Source organism: Botryllus schlosseri, chromosome 8 (genome assembly GCF_051294905.1).
Source record: "Botryllus schlosseri isolate E-star chromosome 8, Bs_hap1, whole genome shotgun sequence".
Lineage (NCBI taxonomy): Eukaryota > Metazoa > Chordata > Ascidiacea > Stolidobranchia > Styelidae > Botryllus > Botryllus schlosseri.
Window position 1 is genome coordinate 13312235 of NC_137243.1, and position 22567 is coordinate 13334801.

At 42.4% G+C, this 22567-nt stretch overlaps 2 protein-coding genes across 2 annotated transcripts in view; one reads left to right on the top strand and one right to left on the bottom strand.

The window, feature by feature from the left end:
* Positions 1-21491, bottom strand: part of LOC145444867 (dihydropyrimidinase-like) — a 177442-nt gene extending 155951 nt beyond the window's left edge. The window contains exon 1 of the mRNA XM_080322910.1: positions 21471-21491. The gene's annotated coding sequence lies outside the window, so the exon portion shown is untranslated. The remainder of the gene's footprint in view (positions 1-21470) is intronic.
* Positions 250-21829, top strand: LOC145444863 (uncharacterized). The gene is made up of 29 exons (XM_080322905.1): positions 250-447; positions 745-891; positions 961-1155; positions 1609-1721; positions 1791-1882; positions 2487-2557; positions 3287-3500; positions 4227-4345; positions 5810-6070; positions 6133-6259; positions 7070-7200; positions 7562-7683; positions 7751-7788; positions 7851-7972; positions 8840-9049; positions 9844-9960; positions 10313-10413; positions 10657-10731; positions 10791-11002; positions 11316-11426; positions 11976-12213; positions 12685-12791; positions 13951-14169; positions 14589-15151; positions 16528-17021; positions 17115-17278; positions 18823-19249; positions 20108-20551; positions 21591-21829. The coding sequence occupies exons 1-29, from the start codon at positions 403-405 to the stop codon at positions 21616-21618; spliced, it is 5307 nt and encodes a 1768-aa protein (XP_080179031.1). The 5' UTR covers positions 250-402; the 3' UTR covers positions 21619-21829.
* Positions 21830-22567: the final 738 nt, after the last annotated feature.

Below are 22567 nucleotides of genomic sequence, written 5' to 3' on the forward strand. Positions count from 1 at the left end.
CCGGATATTCGGATATCAAAGGTCTGCAAGATGCAGTGGCAAATGAATAAATGATGCCGCGGCCGCCAACTTCAAGTTGAAATGCAGCTCGCGCGGAAGCTTCGGCCTACCCCGCGCCCGCGGAGGAACTGAAGTAACTTTCCTTCTGACATTGCGATTCCGAAACTGGGTAGTTGTGTATTTATAGATTACTAACCTACTATACCCATAGGCTAGTGATCTATAGTACGTTAGGCTACCGTAAATTAATTCGCTATCATTAAATCAAGCATATTAGCATAGCATAATCGACGACGCCTTCTGGATTAGTTGATTAATATCAATGTAACTCTTGTTTCAAGCTGTATATCGTGTGGTATAGATATTATTGAACTGTAGTTGGAACACTGATATAGGACTGTGATGTCAGAACACGAAGAAGAAGATCCCCCTGAAGCAGACGTGGCGGTAAGTTTGCCGAATGCCGACTATGTTGCTGTTTTGATTGCTTGATATTTGTAGAAATTATACTATGTTGTTGCTTTCACTCTCTTCAGATGTGTTTCTATAGAGACTTTCATATTCATCTGTGAATTATGGAGGTATTTGTGTTCATGTGCTCATCATGAGTCATGACCATTGACCGTCTCCACGACAAAGTTACTTAACTGCAATTCAAATTTGCCAGTAACGCGACAGCGACACACTTATCCATAATTCATTAATTCCCATTGCAAACACGCAATGCTATTGCTTTATTTTCAGGCGGATGAATTCAAATTTTCGGAAATTGCCCAAATTGAGATTGAGAGATTTAGTGAGAAACCTGCATGGAATTACACTAGGACGAGCTGCCTTGGTGTTGCTAATAAATTTGGACTGGTTTTTGTCGGGGTTCCCACAGGCATCAAGGTAATAATACAATTGTATTTCTTGTTTCCTTTTAGTATAATCTCTAATTGTCATTGTTACTGTGTCTAGGTTTTATCAAGCTCAACCCTACTAGAATCCAGAGCTGGAGATGTCGCGGCTAATCATGAAGTCGCAAATATATCCTTGCGGAAGCAACCTACCTGGATAGCTGTAAGCTCAGACAATCTGATATTATCTGTGTGTTGCTGCTCCGACGAGGGAATTCAGTTTTTGTACTTTGATATCAGGAATATCTTCAATAAGGTGAGTCACTTTTTGATTGTGTCTGGGTTGTAAGTGTGTTTTCAAATCAACATCCTGTTGAAGATTTTAGCTAGACATCCAAATCCCGAATTCAGCTCATTTCCTTCACGAATCCAAGTCCCATTGCGTTCCTCGCAGAAAAATTGAAAATATTTTGAAATTTCAAATCAAGTCCTGTCGAGTAAGATACCTAAATCCTATCTTAATCCAGCCCAAATATTTAAATCCGTCTTAAATCCATATTCATGCTTATCTCTAATCGATCTGATCAAGTCATTAATGTGGGAAAATTGCAGATTTTTACCTAGATTTGATAAGTAATTTTTTGGAATTCCAAGGTCAACCACACCGAAAACTGTGATTTGCAAACTTTGACGTTGATTACCATACATTCAAGTTCATCATGACCTTTCGAAACTGTTAATCTAATTATTGGATTGATGTATTGTTCAGGGGAAACCTATAAAGACGCCCTTTCATCAGATGTTTTTGAGTAAAAGCAAAGACGATAAAATTACGAGCCTGATGTGGAATCCTTCGGAAGAATTTGCCCATCTGCTTGCATTGTAAGGAATAAGCCTACTTCAATTCAATTAATATCACTTGCATTGCGCACTGTTGTTTGGCAAATTCAGGTCACTAAATAATGGGAAGCTTTATATTATATCTGCCAAGGACGATATTCCCAAGATAATTAAAGAGGATGCGGCATTGGATGTCCGAGCAGGTATAAGCATGTTTCACGTTACAAGCGGGGTGTTTCTATTGCTTTTCTTATTCTGTATCACATAGTGGGACGTTTTAGCTCTTAAAATTGGAACTTATGTTAGACCCTCGCCTCTTTATTAGATTACTGTAATATACGACTTGATTTTCATTAGTTTCAAGTCTATGACGGTCAAAACAAGCCGATATCGCATGTTCACAATTTCTAGCCTAGTTTACTGTCATTTCCAGTAACACAGTACCAGTACAAAGTAGTGTCATTTGTGAAGATGCACCCTGCCCTGCCATTTAAAAAGTAGTCAATACTTGAGCAATTTTAATACCTGTCGACTTCAAATAGTTTAGACATGTATGTCTTGGAAATTGAGTATAAATTTATGATGTTATTTCTACTTCTACTCGAGTGCAGTGATGGCTACATTGACCACCTCTGCTCATTGGCTGATAATATTTTTTTCCGCACACCTCCCTGAGCCTCACACAATGCCGGAGTGTTATATTTTCATAGTCCTGTGCCTCAGTGTGTGAGATAGGTGCGAAATGCATCGCAGGCAGCGCTTGTGAGACATTGTTTATTTCACCTTCACATTTCACCTCACTTTCAGTTTGCTGGAATGGTGACGGCAAGCATTTGCTTATCGGAAAGGGCGATGGATCTTTGTGCCGTTTGAAACAGGTGAGGATTCCGTGCAAAATCTGCCACTTTCCGCAGTTGTGTTCGGGATGGCTGCATGCCCGTCAGTGTTTGGATGACTCGAGTCACAATTTCTGAATGACTTAAATTTGACTTGAGTCACTGCCTTAAAATGACTTGACTTGACACTATATGTATGAAAAATATAAAATGACCCGTGACTCTGAATACAATTTTCCAGTGAATTATCAAGTTATCAAATATTCTAATTCATAAAGCTGCATGATCAGTACTAATCCTTTATTTACTGGATTCCATTTACATTTTTGATATCAACGACATCGTAGACAAAAGGCTTTGTCATGCCCTTGACCGCCGTTATGATGACCATAACTGGCATCATAATATTCAATCATGTGGATAAGAACTTGAATTTGTCAATTTCGACGAACACGCTGAAACATTTTGACCTCTATCTCTATGTATCTGAGGAGGCCCTTATAGCCTTCACGCAAATTTTCAGGCACTAAACCGTCACTCATCTTGAATTGTACTCCGATACTAATGGAGCATTCCCTGTGGGCAGGGTTCTTAATCCCTGGGCTGTAACCAAGTCGCAAATTTCTGAGTCTCAAGCCAATCTTGCTTTTAAATTTTGACTCGAGTCGAGTTGAGTCCTAGTCCAAGTCATTATGTTCAGTTTCGAGTTTAAGTCATATTCAATCCCCTTTTTCTGCTTTTCTTTGGTCAAATGCCTCAGATACTTTCCAGAACACTTACGAGACGGAACACTCCGTGTCTGTAGCAAACGTCATCGACAGCGAAGTGCAGACGTGCGACCTTCTGTGGATAAGTGACGAAGAGATAGCCACGGTTTTCACACCGTCCGGCGATGACGATACTCCGAAGCTTGTGCTGGCTAGACTGGCGGCTAAGGATGACTTCGAAAGTATCACGTGGAGAGACTATGACGAGCCGTCTTCGGGTAAGCAACGTATTCAGAAGTGTCTTGCTTTAACTCAAAAATGGATTTAAATCTATAGGGGCACTGCACTCTAATGTGCTGCGGTCTCAAATTAACTTGAAATCGTCTTTTTTGATATAATAATAAAACTAGGCAGGTATCGAAACGACTTGGAGTAATCTGTTGAAATAGACACCCACCACCTTTAGACCACCACCAACGTGAAATCCGTTTTGGCAGTAGCCGTCATCACCAGACAGCCACCGTATTCGAACTGCGGCCAAAAGATTTCCACAAAATATATCATTCTATCCATCTGTCTCTGGTGTGAAAGTCACTCGTCCTTGCTTCTTAACCCTTTGTAGAGCTTCTGTCGCGCGTACTTCAATGTTGCACATTCTCAACACGATTAAGCAGGCTAATAAAAAAGGAATATTAAATAGTTGTCCGCCGATTTTGTTTTAGTTTGTTGTTACGTTGGATAGCCTTATGTTACGCAAAAAAGTTTTTTGACCTTGGTGCCACAGAGATAGATTGGAATGGTACATATCGTGAAATGTTTGCTGTATTTCGAATACGTTGGCCGTCTGAGGATATTGGCTGCTGCCAAAATGTTTTTCAACTTCAATTTGCAACCACATCATATGTAGAGCGCACAGTGTCCCTTAAATTTTGTGTGCCCCCCTCTTTCTTGGCATTGGTTTTACTGAAGTAAACGCTATCTCGATTAGAAATATAATTTTGTAGGATTCGATGAGTCTCGGCCCACGCAGTTGTACCTGGAACTTGTGAGAAGATGGAATTTGTTCATATATGTGTCGTCGAATTCATCGAACACCGCCGTCCTTGCAAAGAACAAGGACAATGTGAGCTTCTAGATTTTTTTCTTTGAATTTCCGCTCGAGCTATTATAGCCAGAGGTAGTCATTAACGAAGCCCTACTTTTTCAGGGTACTAGTACGTATTACCCACTTGCATTATTTAAGTGGTTACTTTCATTTCTACTCAACAGTTTTCGATTTTTAGGCAAAACTAGGCCTAGAAGATTTACTTTTTTACTTACTTGAAAATAGCTACTTATGTTTCTACTAAAGCATAAAATTTATGAAGTTATTAGTTTTTCAGGCAGCACCACTTATTTTTTGTACTTGTTTATTTTGGAAAGTAGAAAGCAGTTCTTCGATGAGCTTTTGTTTTCTAGACAAGACTAGGTCTGGAATTTTTGTTAGAAATTGCTACTTGTACATGTGCTGAAGTAAGAATTTATGAAAATACAAGTATTTGAAGAGTTTCTTGTAGGTGCAGAACTACAATGCACGATTGAATAAGTAGTATATTCATGTTGAAATGAACCCGAATATTTTCGGCTGGCACTTGTGAGGGTTAATAGTCAGTAGCTAGTAGATCCAGTACATTGAGCTTCAATATACGATTGAATAGTATATTCATATTGAAATGAACCCGAATATTTTCGACTGACACTCGTCACTGTCGTCAGGGGTAATCGTCAGCAACTAGTAGAGAATTGGAAAGAACATTGTATATCAACAATCGTATCACAATGTTCTTTCCAATTCTCTACTAGTTGCTGACGAGTGTCAGCCGAAAATATTCGGGTTCATTTCAATATGAATATACTATTCAATTGTATATTGAAGTTCTATACCTCCAAGAAGCTCTACATTGAGCTTTTAAATCGATCTCTTTTCCCGACTGGTCGAAATTTCATGCCAGTGATTTTGTATTTTGTGATGCGGTTGTTGACATACAATGTTCTTTCCGATTCTTTGCTAGTTGCTGACGATTGCCGCTGACCAGTGTCAGCCGAAAATATTCGAGTTCATTTCAATGTGAATATACTATGCAACGTTACTTACAACAACTTCTACTCGAACACAAATGATAACTACTTTGACAATCGTGCCCGTCACAGGCAGACTTGGACAACTAGATAGTTCTAGTTGTTTAACGAGACTAATTAAAGCGAAATGACGGTAACTTAATTTGCGCAATGTTTGGATGCACTAATTTTAATTCTGCTCTCAATTCTGCTTTTCCTGAAAATGCCTCAGGAGAACTCAATTGTGCGAAACAAGCCAAGCTTGGTGTAGAGGCATTTGCTATTATCGGGCTCATGAGAAGGAAATATGTTTTATCAAATAGAAGTTGATTCAATGTCCAAGTTCTCGCGTATTCACTAATTCTAATTCTGATCTAATTTGGAACAATCTATATAAATTATTACTCAAATTTGGAGAAAATGTGTAGATAGACTTGTGATCTAATTTGGAATAGCTGAAAAACTTGCAGCTGTCCAATTCCGATCGCAGGGCGTTTGGGAGATATGGAACTTGGAAGACTCTTGCCGGGCCGTGCTCCCGTTTTCAAAGTACGACGGAGATGATTCGTCTGCCATCGGCGTGGGCGTTATTACGGGGCACGGTGGCGCGCACCCTGCGCTTGCACTGTTGACGGACGATTGCGTTCTCTGCCTGTTTAAGATGGTGGGCGCGGCCAATCGCTTTCCGAGCATAGTCAGCCGAGTCACGGTGCCGGATTTGAAAGGTGAAAAAGTGGCGAGTAAACCCCAGGTAGGCGCGGTTTGATTTTGGAATTACGCAGTTTTGGTTTATGCCGTGTATTTATCATTCAGGATGCGAAGAACGGTCCGGTATCACTGGCTGGGGCCTCCATGATACCATCGGCTTCATTCCAGAAACCAAAATTGACAGCGAAGCCGTCGATTTTTCCTACTATCAGACCGACTAATCCGATTCTAGGTATGCCGGAATTTTGTCAGTATCGGTAACAAGTACTTCTACTTATTGCGAAGCTCAGAGCTGCTGCTGTGCTACAAATCTTTGTAGCAATAACACAAGTGGGATATGTGTAATCTCATGTGAAAGCAAATGTGCGGATTTATTGATTCCCGTGAACTAAAAATAGAAAAGCAGCTGCTCTGTACGTCTACAGCTGGACTAAGGAGCTCTTAGAGGTGGTCAGTAATGAAGTATTTAAACTTGAAAAATGTTAACGTCTTCAGACTATTTCCACTTCTACTTTTACAGTTGACATAAAACTATTGACTTTGTGATGGGGGAAGTAGTTTTTGGAATGGTTTGCATCATTTTTGTGAGAGAATTATCATGGCAATTCAGGGAAATATCCTCTATGTAACAGTGATGGAGATTATTTTCGAAAATTGCTCAATTTGTACTGTCGTCAGTCATTTTGCATTGTCAGGAAAATGCATTTTGCAAATTTCTGGTTATATACCAATAGTATGCGGCACCTCAACAAGATAGACTTTGTAAAACTATCTACCTGATTACTTTTTGTATATGGTGTATACGCCGCAAAAACATGGACAAAAAGATAATGCGTTCTATGCTTATTTTTAAATTTAGATTTAGATTTCAGGTTATAGTGAAGTAGTTTTACCATGTGTTAGAAACTGCTACTTTTTCTTGTGGTTGAGTAGAAATTTTCACTTTACTTGAGTAGTAATACTGAATGCTTTGACCACACCTGGCGAAATAGTTCTTTTCAGTGCCGCCGTGATGCCTACATCGCCATGTTCACTTGTTCAGGTATTACACAAACGCCGAAGCTCGCGATGGATAAAGGTATGCCGTCCACCAGATTGCCCATTCCGAAATCTTTGGCTCGGGCTCCGAGTCCGGTGTTGGCGAAGCCGAGCGTCCCGCACTCTATTCCAAAGGTATTGTATGTGACAGTCACCGTAGCCTAGTGGTCTCTGGCTCAATTCTCGCTGTGGTTAGGAATGAATTTTTAGAAGCAGGAAAGAGTGTAGGGATCGTCATTGATGAGTGAAATTGTGATAAGAACCGCTTGAAATAGCCCCTGTATCACAGTAATTGAATATTTTGTCGAAGATTGCACCTATTTGTTGTGTCATCGGTCTTTTACCATTAGTTGCAAAGATGATCTTGCTGAAATAGCCCGACTCCTGAAAAACAATCTACTTTTTGTGACTTTTTTTTCTTGGTTTCTTCTTTCAAACCTTTCGTGGATGAGCCAGTAATATATTTAAAACTATCGGATTTGACACCCGGTTCCAGGTGGCGCCGCTTCAATCCAGGCCGGTAACTTCTCCTGCTGAGCCAACCCCTGTGAGAAAGCACAAGGCAGAAACCTGGGCCGTGACACAGCCCAAGAAATCCAGCATACCGACCGCGTCGAGGTTAGGACTGATTGCGCCGTGGCGATTTGTCGATTTTGTGAATAACTTTTCCACGCTTGTTTTCCAGAACGAAGCAAGCCGCTACGAGAAGCAAGCTTCAGCCAGGTAGTAAAATTCTTTGATTTGACTCGCACTTGTGTGAAACGATATTTTGTCTTGCATATCAGACGTGAAGTCGACAATACGTGAAATTTCCGACTTTGAGGAGGAACTGGCCAAATTTCGTGACACGGCGGACGAGACGGAGGCTGTCGTCAGGCAGTTGGTCGATCGGAATAAAAAACCGAAGGTAAATCCTTCTGTTCATACTTCCATGTACCGATGTTGGGATCAAGTCATGTTGAGTCGCTGATGATTTTGACTCTATTGAAGTCGAGTCATTTTAAAAGTTTACCCAGGGTTGTAACCAAGTCATAAGGTTCTGAGTCACAAGTCAATCTCACTTTTATAGTTTTGAATCGAGTCAAGTCGAGTCATATTCAGTTCACCACCAAGTCAAGTCAGCTAGTAGAAGGTCGAGTCCGAGTCATAATCTTGTGACTCGAGACCGAGTCCAAGTCATTATGTTCACTGTTCAATCCGGTTCCATCCACTTTTTCAACTCTGCTCGAGTGAGGTAGATGGCACGCCTTCCTCATATCGTAATTTTCCTCCGTCCTAATAGTTTCTGGCCCTGTTTTCCAAGTATCAGGACTGATAGACGAAATACCAATAATGTGGTGACTTAACTATTCTTCGAAATTACAATGAAATGCCTGTCTTGGCCGTCCTAGTGTCGAGTCGTGCTCAAAGACTCGAGTACAAGTCGACGCGTTACAAAAATTGACTCGAGTCGAGTCATTTAACGCATTTGAAAAAATGACTCGAGTCAAGTCGAGTCATTAAAACCCTGGATAATAAATAGGCTATGCTGATTACTGACATACTGAGTTGTTCAGTAACGAAGTACTTCTACTCTTTTAGAGTACTCTACTTCCGCGGTTTACTAAAGTTGTTTTATTACTGATACTTCTATTCCTGCTTGAACAGTATTTTAGGGAAGCTATCTGTACTCTGAAAAGTAGAAGTAGTTTTGGGACAAGTGTGTGTCACTTCAGCGAGTGAATACACCACCGCCAACACGGATATTGAATCTGTTAATATGGTCTGTTCTAAGGAACTGCAAGAACTGCTGCGTTTCAAGAGCGAAATGAAGACCACCACGCTGGAACTCGGCCGCGAGATCGAAGACTTGTCCACGGAACACTTGACCCTGCTCTCGGACGCCAAACATCTGTCTCGGAAGAGCACGCTGAAGTCGGACGGCTTCTACAAGGACTTGATGTACAACAGACCGCTCGCCCAGTCGCAACGTCAAAAATACGCAGTAAGCACTGTTTTAATGTGGTTGAGTATTTGTTTGAGCGTGAGAGGCAGGTGCGTCTGCAGCCATGAAAAAGGGGGAGAATTTTTTAAATTAACCAAGGCTGTTTTAAGGGATCCAGGACAGGTCAATGTTGAAACTGCAACTATATAACTACATTGTCCTTATTTGTTACTGTTGTCCATACTTAATCTTATAACAGTAGGCGCACAGACAATACAAACACTAGTAATTCCACTCCAACTGTTATTCAGACTGCAAAAGCAATGACCTTTTTTGGTTATCAGGCAGTTTTTTAGGCATCAGCTATGCTAGATGGTAATGAGACCATGATAAGAAATGGGCAAAGGTGATGAATTTTTTTTCTTCAACTTATCACCTCCTCAAACTTTGCGGTTACGGAGTCAGTTCTAAAAAAAAGTTAAGAACCATTGAAATAAGGTCAAGTACACTTGTAAATGCCAGTAAAACATGTATCAGATAAGCTTCCTCGATTTGACGAATTAATGCATAAGTCCAGCTTTCGCACTCTATGATAAGAACTCGTAAAGAAACAATGGTCTGATTTCGCAAGCTTGCTACGAATTTCCAATTGTAAATGAGCGAAGAAATATTGCCTAAACGGTTTGTATTTCATAAACGAGGGTGTTTCAATTTATGACCCAAATCCCCTACATACGCTACTGGCGACAAGTGACATCCGTCCGGACTGGCACGCATCGTCTGAACAAGATTGAGTAGCTTTGGAAAGCGATTCGCCGCTACGGTTGCCACTCAGTCCGTTCTTTTCTTGTCAGGAACTGCAAAACTTATACCGGTACATCGTCGATTCGTCGCAGGAAGCCAACGAGCTTCTGGATTACCAATGGCAGAACAGTGCGGGGATCGGCGCTAAGCAAGGAAGACAGGGAAAGGTTTGTTTTATATAAGGCCACTGTAGCATTAGTATAGTAGTAGCGTACTGCTCAAATTATTTGATCCTGTGATGATATGTATTGTGATGAAATGTATAAATTAATAACGTTAATGCTACTCCACTACTTTGACCACCTCTTCAGATTGTACATAGGCCTTAGTCTACCTTATTTGTTGTTGGTATCGCCCGCTTCACCTTGAACAACCTATGATTGCAAAAGTTTGTCGCAATTTGCCGAAACGTCGTTGCCGAAGAATTAAGCTATATCTGTTGATTGCCAGATCAGACCGTTATGTTTTTTCGGTGATTTTTTTTCTTGTCTCGCTCGTCGCACGGTTATTATTGTTCAGACGAGAGAGTGGGAATCGGCCCGGCAAGCGCTCGTCAGCAACATGAAAGCCTTCCACGACCTGCAGGTCAAAGTCTTGCGACTGGAACAACAGATCGATCGGTGAGTTTTTACACGCTATTCTTCGTGTCAAATCGTATTCTCAAAATACCTGGCCTGTTGGGTTTGTAACGATTTTCAAGCAAGCAAAAAAGTATGCATTCGAGACCTAGTCTTGCCTAAAAAACTGAAGTAGAAGCAGGAATCTAAAATCATCACGAGCAGAATGAGTAGCGTTGATAGGCAAAATATTGGTACTTCGTAATACTTCACTCTGCCTGTCACCAATCGTAACTCACCGTTCAGGTTACGGATCTCTTCAAGAATCGCCCTGAGCGAGACAGCGTCGACGCTGTCGCCATTTTCCAAAAAGCAAATAGAGTAAGTGCCTTGCCGGTATTTTTTCCTTGTCCAGATTCCTAATCTAGTCTGGTTTCCAGAACCGAACTCTTGTTCCAAGCTAGCGGTAACAAGCAGCTCGACAACGTTGAGACACTATCGCCGAGTCGCGCCGCGTCAGAAACAAAATTATCGCCTATGAAGCAGTACAAGCTGGGTAAAGTGTTGGCGCGGCGCGACAACAGAAAGGCTGTACGCGCGGACTTGAGTAAAACCTCGATTCTACGCAATATGGAGAGGACCAGCGCGAGAGGTATGGCCCGAGTTTTTGCATTACAAAGCTATAAATCATGTGACCAGATGTGGTCAAAAATTGTCATCGTTGATACTTGGTGGATGTCAACATAGCTGCCGTAAATTTTTACTCGATTATGAGTGTAAAATGTAAGTATTTCAGGCCTACTTAGCCTAAAAAACTGCACTCTGTTGAGTTGAAATGCGAGTAGTTTGAAGTCATAACCACTCGAGTAATGCAGTGGTACTCTTTTGGTGGTACTCTCTACACTTTGGTACTCTGAAAAACTACTTTGAAACTGACCGCCTTTGCACGTGTTAACCTTTTGCAGGGTCGGAGACAGGCACGGATCCCGATTACGTTGAGGACGGAACGACGAGCCCTTCTACTGCGTCGGAAGAACAGGAATATTCCGACACGGAAGAGTCATCGGAAACGCCTGGTACGTCTGTAAAGAAGTGCTTCTGTTTTTCCTAGGGTTTGTCTGCTTGTACTACTTCAAGTGGTTGTCATTTTAGCAGGTTGTAATGACTCCAGGCATGACTTGACTCGAGTCGTAATATTCGTTGACTCGAGTCATTCGGCATTACTCGTCCAAGTCACATGAATCGAAACTTTTTATACGAATAGATTGAAGTCTCATGTATCAGCACCGATACTTTGAAAATAGGCCCAGAATCCCTCTTTATCTGTTCGAATAAACATGCCTTCGATATGACCCTAGAATTTCACAGAAGTGTGTTGAACCTGACTTGAACTAAAGAATGAACAGTGAAATATGACTTGGACACTATGGCTCGTTTGGTGAATTGAAAATTTCTCGATTTCACTCGAGTCAGAATTTGCGAAGTTAAAATTGACTTGCGACTCAGAACCTGGTGATTTGGTTCCAACCCTGCATTTTAGACTACTTGTATATCCATTGTTCAGTTTTTTAGCAGAGATTATGCCTTGCCTTCTCTCACCGCTCGACTGTAATCGACATTTTCAGATACTCCTGTTGGACCAATGCCGACTCCATTATCGATGACGCCTCACGGTACGGCCACGCTGGCGTACGGAGCGCCAAAAATGGCACCCACATTCCACAGGCCTATCGGAAAGCCGTTTTCTCTGGCCGGTAACGGGGAATCGAAGATGAACTTGAATCATCCGCCGCAAGTGGTCAACATACAGACCTTCAACAAACCCGCCCAAGGACCGAAGCTGTTTGCGAGCTTCGATCCAAAGTAAGGACTTTGAGAGCTTGATGCTAAATATTTGATTTTGAACTGGAGTGAAGACAATGTTTCTCTCATCACACAGTTTTGATCGGCAATGTTTGGTGCTTGTTTCCACCCAAGTACGAGTTAATGTTGTATTTGTATGTCTGCCATATCCATATACTGGGATATTTGTACAATATCATGTCGCAATCTGATTTTGCGTCCGAGAAAGGTGGAATGGTTGTTAAAACTGGCTTTTGAGTCCAATTCGGCGTTGTATTCGTACACTGCCTGGATAACATTATGATTATGAATTGAATGTTCTTAACCTGCCCGTTTCGGTCCAGCCAACTTTGGTCCTTGGGTGCTAACCCTTACATTTAATTGATAATTCGCTTTATGAATCCATCGATAGTGTCCTAAAATCAACATTCAATTCTATTCCAAACGGCATTGCTTGAGATGGCTACTTTTCGAATGAAAGTACATTTTTAGGCCTGAAGTTCCTGTGGGTGCAGTCGAAGTCGTGCAGTCCGTGCTTGAAACGGTGAAAGCCGAGAAGAACCAGCCCGTGCCGTCCGATTGGAAATTTATAAAGCAAGGTACCGGCTGCGTTTCATCGCTCGTGTTTCAGATCTCGCGGCGTTCTTGTACGCCTTGAACAATTATTCAAACTGTGATGATTGTTTGGTGTGCTTTGTTTACATCAATGGGCTGCTCCATCTGCCGTGACAGCCGTACATGTGACGGTGTCAAAGCCTATATGGGCATCGGCAGTGGTATACCCATGTACTTAACCCTTACTTGAATTGGTATATATACCTCGTTATATTTGAGGAGACTCTGAAGGCACAGAACGTCAATATACAATTGAGTCATACATTCATATTGAAATAAACAGCTGACATTTGTTGGGGGTAATCGTCAGCAGCTAGTGGAGAATTGGAAAGTTGGTTCTGGTTTGGAAATAGGGTATTTCCAATTCTGTAGTTGCTGACGATAAGCCCTGACGAGTGTCAGCCGAAAATACTAGGGTTTATTACTTTGTATTTGGGAAATGTTCAAACCTTGTCCTTTTTCTTGACTTTGTACTGTGTCTCGACCAGGGTTGTAACCAAGTCACAAGTCAATCTCACTTTTATAGTTTTGACTCGAGTCAAGTCGAGTCGTTTTCAATTCACCACCGAGTCAATTACGAGTCCAGGTCACGAAGTAGAGTGACGAGTCCGAGTGATAGAGTTTTGACTCGAGTCCGAGTCCAAGTCATTGTGTTGACTTTTCAGTTCCAAGTTAATATCATGTGAAACCCACTTTTTACAACTCTGCTTTGTGATATCGAATGCTTCGCATTCATAATGTACTAATTTTCGTCACTTTTAACAGTTTCTGGTAGCATTTTCAAGTTCAAGTACTTATAGACGAAAAAATAATAGTGTGATAACTTTACTATTCTTTGAAATTACAATGAAATGCCTGTCTTGGTGGACCCATTCTTGAGTCATATGACTCGAGTACAAGTCTAGTCAATTCACAAATTGACTCGAGTCGAGTCATTTTTCATTTTTAAGAAAATGACTCGAGTCAAGTTGTGTCACTCGAGTCATTACAACCCTGGTCTCGACAATTGAATATTAGCAGCGTCCCTCCGCAGTCCACTCCGACTACTTAGAAATCGGGTTAATTGCTCTGCTGTACACGATACCTGACATCGGGAATAAATCCTATTGAAGTACGCCACCCGTTTCGTTGTCCTATACACAGGAAAGGAAGATGGAGGCAGTGGCGACGTGGAGAATGAATCTCTGGGCCAGGGAGCAAGCTCTACGGTTTTCAAGAAGCCGCCGGCTTCCACGCCAGCCTTCTCTTTGCTGGGCAGGCAGACGTCCACCCCCTCTCCGTTTACACTGTCGACACCTCTCAGCACAAAGACGGCAAAGCCTGGGGAGAGTTTGTTTTCGATGCCCACGCAAACGCCCATCGGTACGTTATTCGCTTGTACCCCGAACACTATATTCTTAATTTGAATTATAGTTAACAAGCTTTTTCCAAATTATATTAGAATTAGAATGACTGAATTCGCTAACAATTGTAAGTTTACTCAACTTCAGATCATATGAATGAGAATAGAAAATGTCTGTACAGCAAGCTAGGCTCGTTTCGCACTATACTGTTCTCCTGCAGCATTTTCAGGAAACCAAAAATTCAAATTTGTTTACTGGCATTCTATTCTAATTCGTATAAATAGACAACTAGAATTGTCAAGTTGTCCAAGTCTGTCTGATACACCAACCCTGTCAGTATATGCCTCTCTAGACAGTTGTGACTGTGTGGTGCACAAATTGCATCATTCGATAATAATATTATTCCATAATGCAATATGAATCGTATCAATCTTTCAGTTTCAAATGCACCGACGACCGTGATTACTGCGTTTTCGACGCCTGCACCGGCTTTCAGCATCCTGGGCGCTCCGAAACCCAGCGAAAACGACCCGCGTGTTCTGACTTCTACCCCAGCGACAAAGCCTGCGCCGGAGGAGGCCCAAAAACCTCCCAAACCCAGTGTATCTGCGGCGGCCTCCGGCGGGTCTATTTTTGCATCAGCCCCGGTTACAAAAGACGAGGAGAATGTTGATGATTCAGCCCCGCCAAACAGTGGAGGTATATTCGGAGGAAGAGAGGGGGCCACCTCGATTTCAAAACCAAGCAGCGAACTGCCTGGCGCTTTTTCCAAGCCGGTTGAAGGAAGCAGCAATGTCTTCGGTAAACCCGGGCAGTCCGTGTTTTCACTTGGAGCCAGTGCATCGACCGTGAGCCCCGATTCTACGGGACCTGACCAGGGCGGCCTATTCCGTAGCTCTCCGGCCCTTTTTTCGAAACCCCCTGAAAAAAGCGACGCAGCGCCTGCTGCCACCACACCTATCGTGTTCGGAGGTCTTCCTTCATTTTCTGCTCCAGGACTCGTAAGTATCACAATTGAAGCCAGAGTCCGATAAATTACATTTATTCAATTACAATTACATTTGCTACCTTGCATGTTTCAATTACATCACAATTACGATTACTCCATGCTAAAAATATCAAATTACAATTACAATTGCTGTTAACAACCAAAAGTTTTTGCGACTGCCAACGACTAATAACGAATAGCCTGCGGACAGGCAATGAAATGTAATCAAACGAATACACAAAGCTGAGTTAGGAAAATGAAATGTAATTGGTAAGGCGTCAGCGATGAGGACGATAGCCATGAAGTGTGTAAAATTAAAATAAATGCAAAAGGAAAAAAGCTCGTGATAACTGCAAGTCACAAAGTCGCATTATGTTTTCGCTTGCTCACAAACTGTTGGATTGCATTTGATGAACACTAGGGTAGCACACCAATGTGAATAGGCTTACTTATTTTGGGTTGTGGTTGTCAGGTCTCAATGACAATGTACTATAATTGAAATTGTAATTTGGCATAATTTTTATCAAATTACGACTAGAATTACAGTTACACAAATTAAAAATGCTTAAATTACAATTTCATGAAAGATGTAATTGATTACAGTCAGCTTAATTAAAATATTACAATTGATCCAACTCTGATTGAAGCCAAGGCCGACTATATCGGTCTGCCGATCATGTTGAGTCGATATGACACTTTTGAAACAAATATCAGTATCAGCCGTTAAAGTTCACGGCTTGATAGTCGAGAATAGGAAAACTATGATCCACAACTGCTAGAATGGTAATGTTGAAATATATTTCTTTCTCAACAAGATGTGAATGGTGAAGCGTCCGTCTTCTTGATCGGTCGGTTGTGATTAGTAACACTAGTATCCATGACTCACCTGTTTAATGCTCAACATTACCGGGATAGCATGGAGGGGTGGTGCAAGACTTGTTCTGTCGTATCAAAGTGAGAAGATATGGCACTGTAAATACTATTATTTCTTAAAATTGTTGAGATTTCAATTTGGTATTGCACTGCTTCTACATGTCGGAATTGATCCAAATTTGGCAGATAGCGGTTTTATGGGAGACATAACAATTTAATCACTATACAAGTGAATTCGGAAAAAAAATTTCAACAACCCTATTCATCTAATCATAGGAATAGCCTATGCCTTGTAAAACTTTTTGAAATTTTTGCATACGTTAATTCGACTTAATGCTTTTTTGCTAATATTGCTGCAAAGCTGTTCAAATAAATGTTCTCAAGTTTTGGAACTATCGCCGGTTGTGGTGCAAGTTACTGGTTTCATTGATAACAGCTTAAAAATCCGAAACTGGTCGGGCTCTGATCACCATCAGCCGATGTTTGTGAAGTCAAACTTAAATTCGTGTTCAACAGGCCGGTTTGTCGTTGGAAAAGAAAGGTCTTTTCGGATCGTCCGCGTCTGTGACCGTTGCCGCGGCGACCTCTTCGCAACCCACTACCCCAAGCGCACCCAGCACCCCATCTCCACGTTCTAGCGAGCACGCAGTGTCCACTACGGAAGCAAGTGCCCCGCCAACCGCAGAATCTCAGGCTGTGTCATCCACCACGAACGAAGCCACTCCGGCCGGGACCCCTTTCGAAACAGCTCAGCCAGAAGCTGCCCCGACGCCGGCGCACACCCCCACACCGTCAACCACTCTGTCTGTGCAAGGTCCCGGCACCCCGACTCCCGACGTGGCGGGTTCTGCTGTCGTCTCTTCGAGCCCCGGTCCCGCCACTACGTCTGCGGCTCCGTTTACTGTTACGCAGCCTGCTAGCTATGCTGGTCCAGTGTTTTCTCTCGGTTCGGCAGTTCCTGCGGCGGGTCCGGAGAGTTCGCGGCCCGAGGGTGGTTTCGGACCATTTGGGTGAGTTTTGTGATGTCGTTCTCGCTGTTTTTTTCATCAGTTTTTCATGTTCTTATTTTTTGTAAGTTGAAAAATTCTTTTTTTTCTTGCCAGGTCCAAATCGACTTTTGCGTCCACGGCAGGTGGGTCCTCCACCGGTGGCATCGGCGGGTTCAGCAGTCTGAGTTTCGGGGAGAAACCCACGGTGACCCCGTCAGGAAACCCTTTCCAAACCGCGTTCGGCCAGCCCGCGGCAAAGGATGCAACGGCTGCTCAGGGTAGGTACTCCCAGTGATGAGTACTTCAATATTTTGGGGATGCTTTTATTTTTATCTCGTGTTACAGTAGACAAGTACGTACTTTGATTCCAGATCATGTTAATTTTTTGGGTGGCCAATCATTTGAGCGTGTGACATAATGAAAAACGACAGTTTAGCATACGTCACTATGCCCAACAGAAGTTGCTTGTTCTTGCGACACAATTGAAAAATCATAGTTGAGCACGTGGGCACTTGCGAATGTAACCGCACCTCATTAACTGCAAACTAACCCTTTCAATAAAATCTTACCTTAACCATATCCTAAATCTGACCCAGGGTCACCAACTCAAAACTGCTAGAGCCACGTTTCACAAACTGTTTTTACACAACGCCTCCTGGGCGTGTTTTTCCATTGCATAGTCACTACATTGGTGCGTAGCATAGTCATGGTGATCTAATTCAGGGGTTCTTAAACTTCTTTTAACTGCATATATCTTTTCGTCTTGTGTACATTGTGCATTTATGGGATATCCCTTGACAGTAATTTTGCATAAAGTTTCCGCAATGTAAAGACAATACACAAAAAGACTATTGAATACCGGTAGTATGTTCATATTGAAATGAACCTGGATATTTTTAGGCTATTCAATATTTTTTTTGTATGTTCGTACTAGCCACAACTTTGAAACAATTCTAGTACATACCCAAATCAGTGAAAAAATAGTACAAGACAATTTGTCTTGGAAATCATCATACTTCGTTGGTGCAGTATTTGCCTGAAACTTCATCGCCCTCGGCATGCATGCGTTTGAATGTGTGTTCATAACTTGCGCTCAACAAATTTCACTATTTGTTGCTTGATTGATTAGTTAGTGACGCTTTTTGATGGAAGACGTCTATATAGTAGCATTGCGAAACACCTGACCGTATATTCGTGTGACTCTAGTGCACAAATGGCTATTGATTTACGGATTTTCTCTAAAATTTTCTATAGTCCATGGCTGCCACTTTTACTCTCAACCCCCCTCCCCCCCAAATAACCCAATGTGTAGCTAGAGCCCCCTTGTTTGTGAACCACTGGACTGAAGGGTCACTTTTCCAACTTGGTAAGCACCACAGTCCGCAATATCGAAATATAAATAAGTTTTACATTTTAGCGAAGGTTCTACGATACTGTGTCACTCAATACGCCGTTTTACTCTCTAATTCCGGCGATAGACATAGATCGTGGGTAACAGTAACTGCTAATCTAACCCAACCTAATCAGAAATTTAACCAACACGCTAAAGTGTTGCATACCGATATACCCGTTGAACAATTTTTTGACTTCAAAATTTCGGCATTGCACATTTCAATGATTTCAGGGACTGGAATCGATTATATTATGGGGCTCGCGCCCCTGTATTCAAGCTACCAATGAGCTTTGAGTAACCAGGCACCGCACGACACAAGTAGTGTCTGGTTGGTTTTATGTGAATTTTCTCAAAATTTCGACCCAAATTCTCGGCGCTTGTCAGAAAACCCGACTTCACCTCAGGTTTATACCGGGTTTGATTTTGCAGAATCTGTTTTCGGAAAGTCCACCCAGCCCTTTGGCGCCACGTCACCGTTCGGCTCCAAAACGTCGCAAGAGTCTTCCCAGCCAGGCCCGTTCGGGAGTCCGGCCGCCCAATCGCAACCCAGTTTGTTTGGGGCCCCGAGCGCGCAGCCGCAACCCGGGCCTTTCGGAGCCCCGACTACGCAAGCACAATCCCCGTTTTTGTCGTTCGCCAGCCCCGACGGGGGCGGCGTGGCCACGCAAGGCTTTGGGGCTTTCGGGAAGGCGTCTGGGAGCGCGTTTGGCGGGCCGCCGAAATTCGGAAGCACCCCCGCGTTCGGGTCGACCCCCGCTTTTGGTGGCGCCTCGCGTACCTTTGGGGGGTCTGCGTTCGGTGCTACTCCCTCGTTTGGGATGAATTCTGGTACCGAGGAAAGCAAAGGCTTCGGAGCGTAAGTGGTTGCATTTTTATCCTGTTCGTAAATTATTATAGCCAGTGCGTGTGATTATCATTAATTATTTATTTATCAAGAGGCGAGATGCGATCGGGTGGTGTTAAACCCACAGCTATTTTCAGAGATTTATTTTAGTTTTTTAACTTATCCTTACTCGGTTTCTTGGTCTTCTTCTCGGATCTGTTATAGGTTTTTTACAAATATGTGAATTATGTGTGTCGTCCCTATCCCAATCACATGTTCAAGCTGAATATCGAAATTTATGTCATTTTCGAGTCCGTGGCTGTGGAGTCGGTTTTCTTTACTCTGACTCCAAATCCGCAAATTTCAAACACACCCAAATCGTAATATTTTCTTCACAGAACTCCGACCGAAACTTTTTTGTGAACTACTCGGAAAAAAATAGGCTTATTACAATGTTCAGTCATTATTATTCCCAAATTGTGCTCGCGGAAAGAAATTAAGTTTGTGAAGGTCCGCCTACCTGAAAAACTTTGTAACTACTACTGCACTTTTTAGTAGCATTTGAGATAATTTGTTCAATTCCAAGTAACAGCATTTCGACAATCTCCGAATCCAAAGTGTCTTACAAAATTTCCGTGACTCCGTCAACAGATAATCTAACATTACTCCAACTTCACAATTCTGACTGACTCCATAGCGACTTTACCTGTTTTGTCCAAGTCCAAGATCAATCTTCATAAATTTGTGTCAAAATCCTGGCGCGGTCCCGCAAAAATCATAAATGAAATTCACGTCCGATTCAATTGTGTATTTTCTTTTGGAACAAGGTGAAAATTTGTACTCTCTCTCGTTGCTAATGGTGGTAATGCCGTCATATCAATTTCTATACAGATTCGGCTCAAGTGGCACGACCACTGGCTTTGGAGCTTTGGCCAATCAGGGAGGTTCCAGCGTTTTTGGGAGCTTTGGCGGGCAAGGTGGATCTACGTTCGGGAGCGCCGCGACTCAGGGCACGGGCTTTGGTGCGTTAGCGGGACAAGGCAATAAAGAGCAAGGCCAGTCGCCATTTGGAACCGCCTCGAATGAAGCGAGTTCGGTGTTTGGAAGCGCGGCCAATCAGAGCGGTTCCGGTGGGTTCGGAGCTTTCGCAAATCAGGGAAATTCTCCCGGTTTCGGCGCCTTGGCTGGTCAAACCAGTGGCAGCGTTTTCGGGTCTCAAACTCAAGGGAATTCGAGCGGTTTCGGTGCGTTCGGGAATCAAACTGGATCCGCCTTTGGCTCACTGGGTGGGAATCAGTCGAGTGCGTTTGGCGGCGGTTTCGGTGCCAAGCCTGAGTAAGTTTCATAGATTTTTTTCAACGGGTTTCTTCCCTTTTCTTTTCTGTGCACGTTCAAATATCTACGTTGATTTTCTTTTAACATAGGTTCTAGTTAGACCAATTTTGCTTAGACTTCATCATATAGTTTAAGACGGGGTTGTGCAACCTCCAACCCGAGGCTAATGTATTTATTTGCTCTACATCAGTAGTTCTTAACCTTGTCTCCAGCAACCCCCCAGGGGCCGATGTGGATTTTGAAGGGCGCGGAAACGCTCAGGGGGCGGTGTGTGGGGCGCTGAAGAAAAATATCCTCGCAGTAGATGGTGTAGTAAGGACATATGAGTGTATAGTAGAACAATAGTTCTATATATCCCTGAGTTCTCATTGTAAACCAGCATTCGACAAAATATGTCAAATCACAACGTTATCTGTTGAGCTCATCGCGAAATATTCACCGATCATGTTTCCATGAATGCAGTGGTTTATTTTATTTCATGTAAAATAAATTTGGCGTACTTTTGGATTGCCAATTGCCAATACCCGTCACGCTAGCTACCGGACACCTTATCTTTTCATTGTATCGCAGTTTTGTGATGTTTTGAAATGATGAAAATATTAATAATCTGATACTTATACTGATAGCTCGGGTTATTTCCCTCTAAACTATTTGAACTGAATATTTTATCGTGCAGCGCATTGCGTGTCGAAATCGAAAAGGCAATTTAGGCTACGGTACAACTTTCGAGAGTGATGCCCATTATACATTATATATGTTTTGAAGCTTCTTGGCCAAAATTATTAATAAATATGCTTGTGTTTGAGAGCTACCAAATTAAATCGTCAGAATATTTCTTCATCGTATCACAAAAGCACCAGGCTCAGGCAATTTTTAAAAGGGGGCACTGGAGAAAAAAAGTTAAGAACCACTGCTCTACATCAATACAACCAAATACCCCATCGACAAATTTCAAGTATCAAATCCTAAGTTTGCAGTGATATGCAGATATTTTGTCATCTTCCGGAAAATCACACATTTTAAACGTTTCTTCTTCCAGTCAAGCGGCGTTCTCGGGTTGGAGGTGAATGCTGCCGAAAGTTGATGGTGAATACCACAAGGCCGACGCCTGCCTGGGATTTGTCTTTCGAACGATAGCAGACGGAGGCATGGTCGTCGGAGCTTGTTTTTGTAGTGTCCGACACGTAATGGATTTTCCTTCCTGCCTTTTTTACGCGAATCATTGCCGGACACCCGCTTACTTGTTCACGTTGAAATAAATCACGCCGGCATAATAAACAGTCTCTTGAATTTTGAATGCCCGATACCTGATCGGCGTATCAAGCTTGTTCCGATGACGGTTATTGTCAGTAAGGGCAAGGTAGGAAGCATAAAAGCAAAGTATTCTCCCTTTGCATGACAGATAACGTTGGAACCAAGTATTGGAATGAAAGACTTATAAGATATGCGTGTTTTAAAATGTGACATGTGGACAGCAACGATATGCAGCTCAGAGCAAGATTGATTCAGTTGCCGAATTCGAATCACTTGCGAAAATTACTGCGTGCTGGCTGCTGAATATTCTATATATCTCTGACTGCGTGTCGTGATGGTCTGTTAATCAGAAAATGCTTCGTGCGCTGTTCTCGTCCACTCATAAATACACACTCATTCAAGTCGCTTTTCAGAAAAATATGCTCCATTCTATCAAAATTCCGAGGGAATTTTCCCAAATTCGTCTGGAAAGTACCTATTTTTCCAATATTGAGATTTCAAAGTCAGGGAATTCCCAGCATAGTTAAATCATGTGACAATTGCTTGTGTTGTTAAGCCGAGTTGCTTGTATTCTGGCTCGACCATTCATTGACTGTCATTGCTTGTATTCTGGCTCGACCATTCATTGACTGTCACTATCTCCACGCAGACCTAAATTCACTCCAGATATCCTATCTAATGCGGACGGGCTACACTGCCTCGAGGTGGGCCGTGCTATAAGTCGGCAGTTATGGAAAATAAGAAGAATATCGGCCTGGCGTA

Coding starts and splice junctions, on each gene's coding strand:
- LOC145444863 (XM_080322905.1), top strand. CDS start 403: ATGTCAGAACACGAAGAAGAAGATCCCCCTGAAGCAGACGTGGCG. Junction 17,022..17,114: donor GGTGGTTTCGGACCATTTGG/GTGAGTTTTGTG, acceptor TTTTCTTGCCAG/GTCCAAATCGACTTTTGCGT. Junction 17,279..18,822: donor GGATGCAACGGCTGCTCAGG/GTAGGTACTCCC, acceptor TTGATTTTGCAG/AATCTGTTTTCGGAAAGTCC.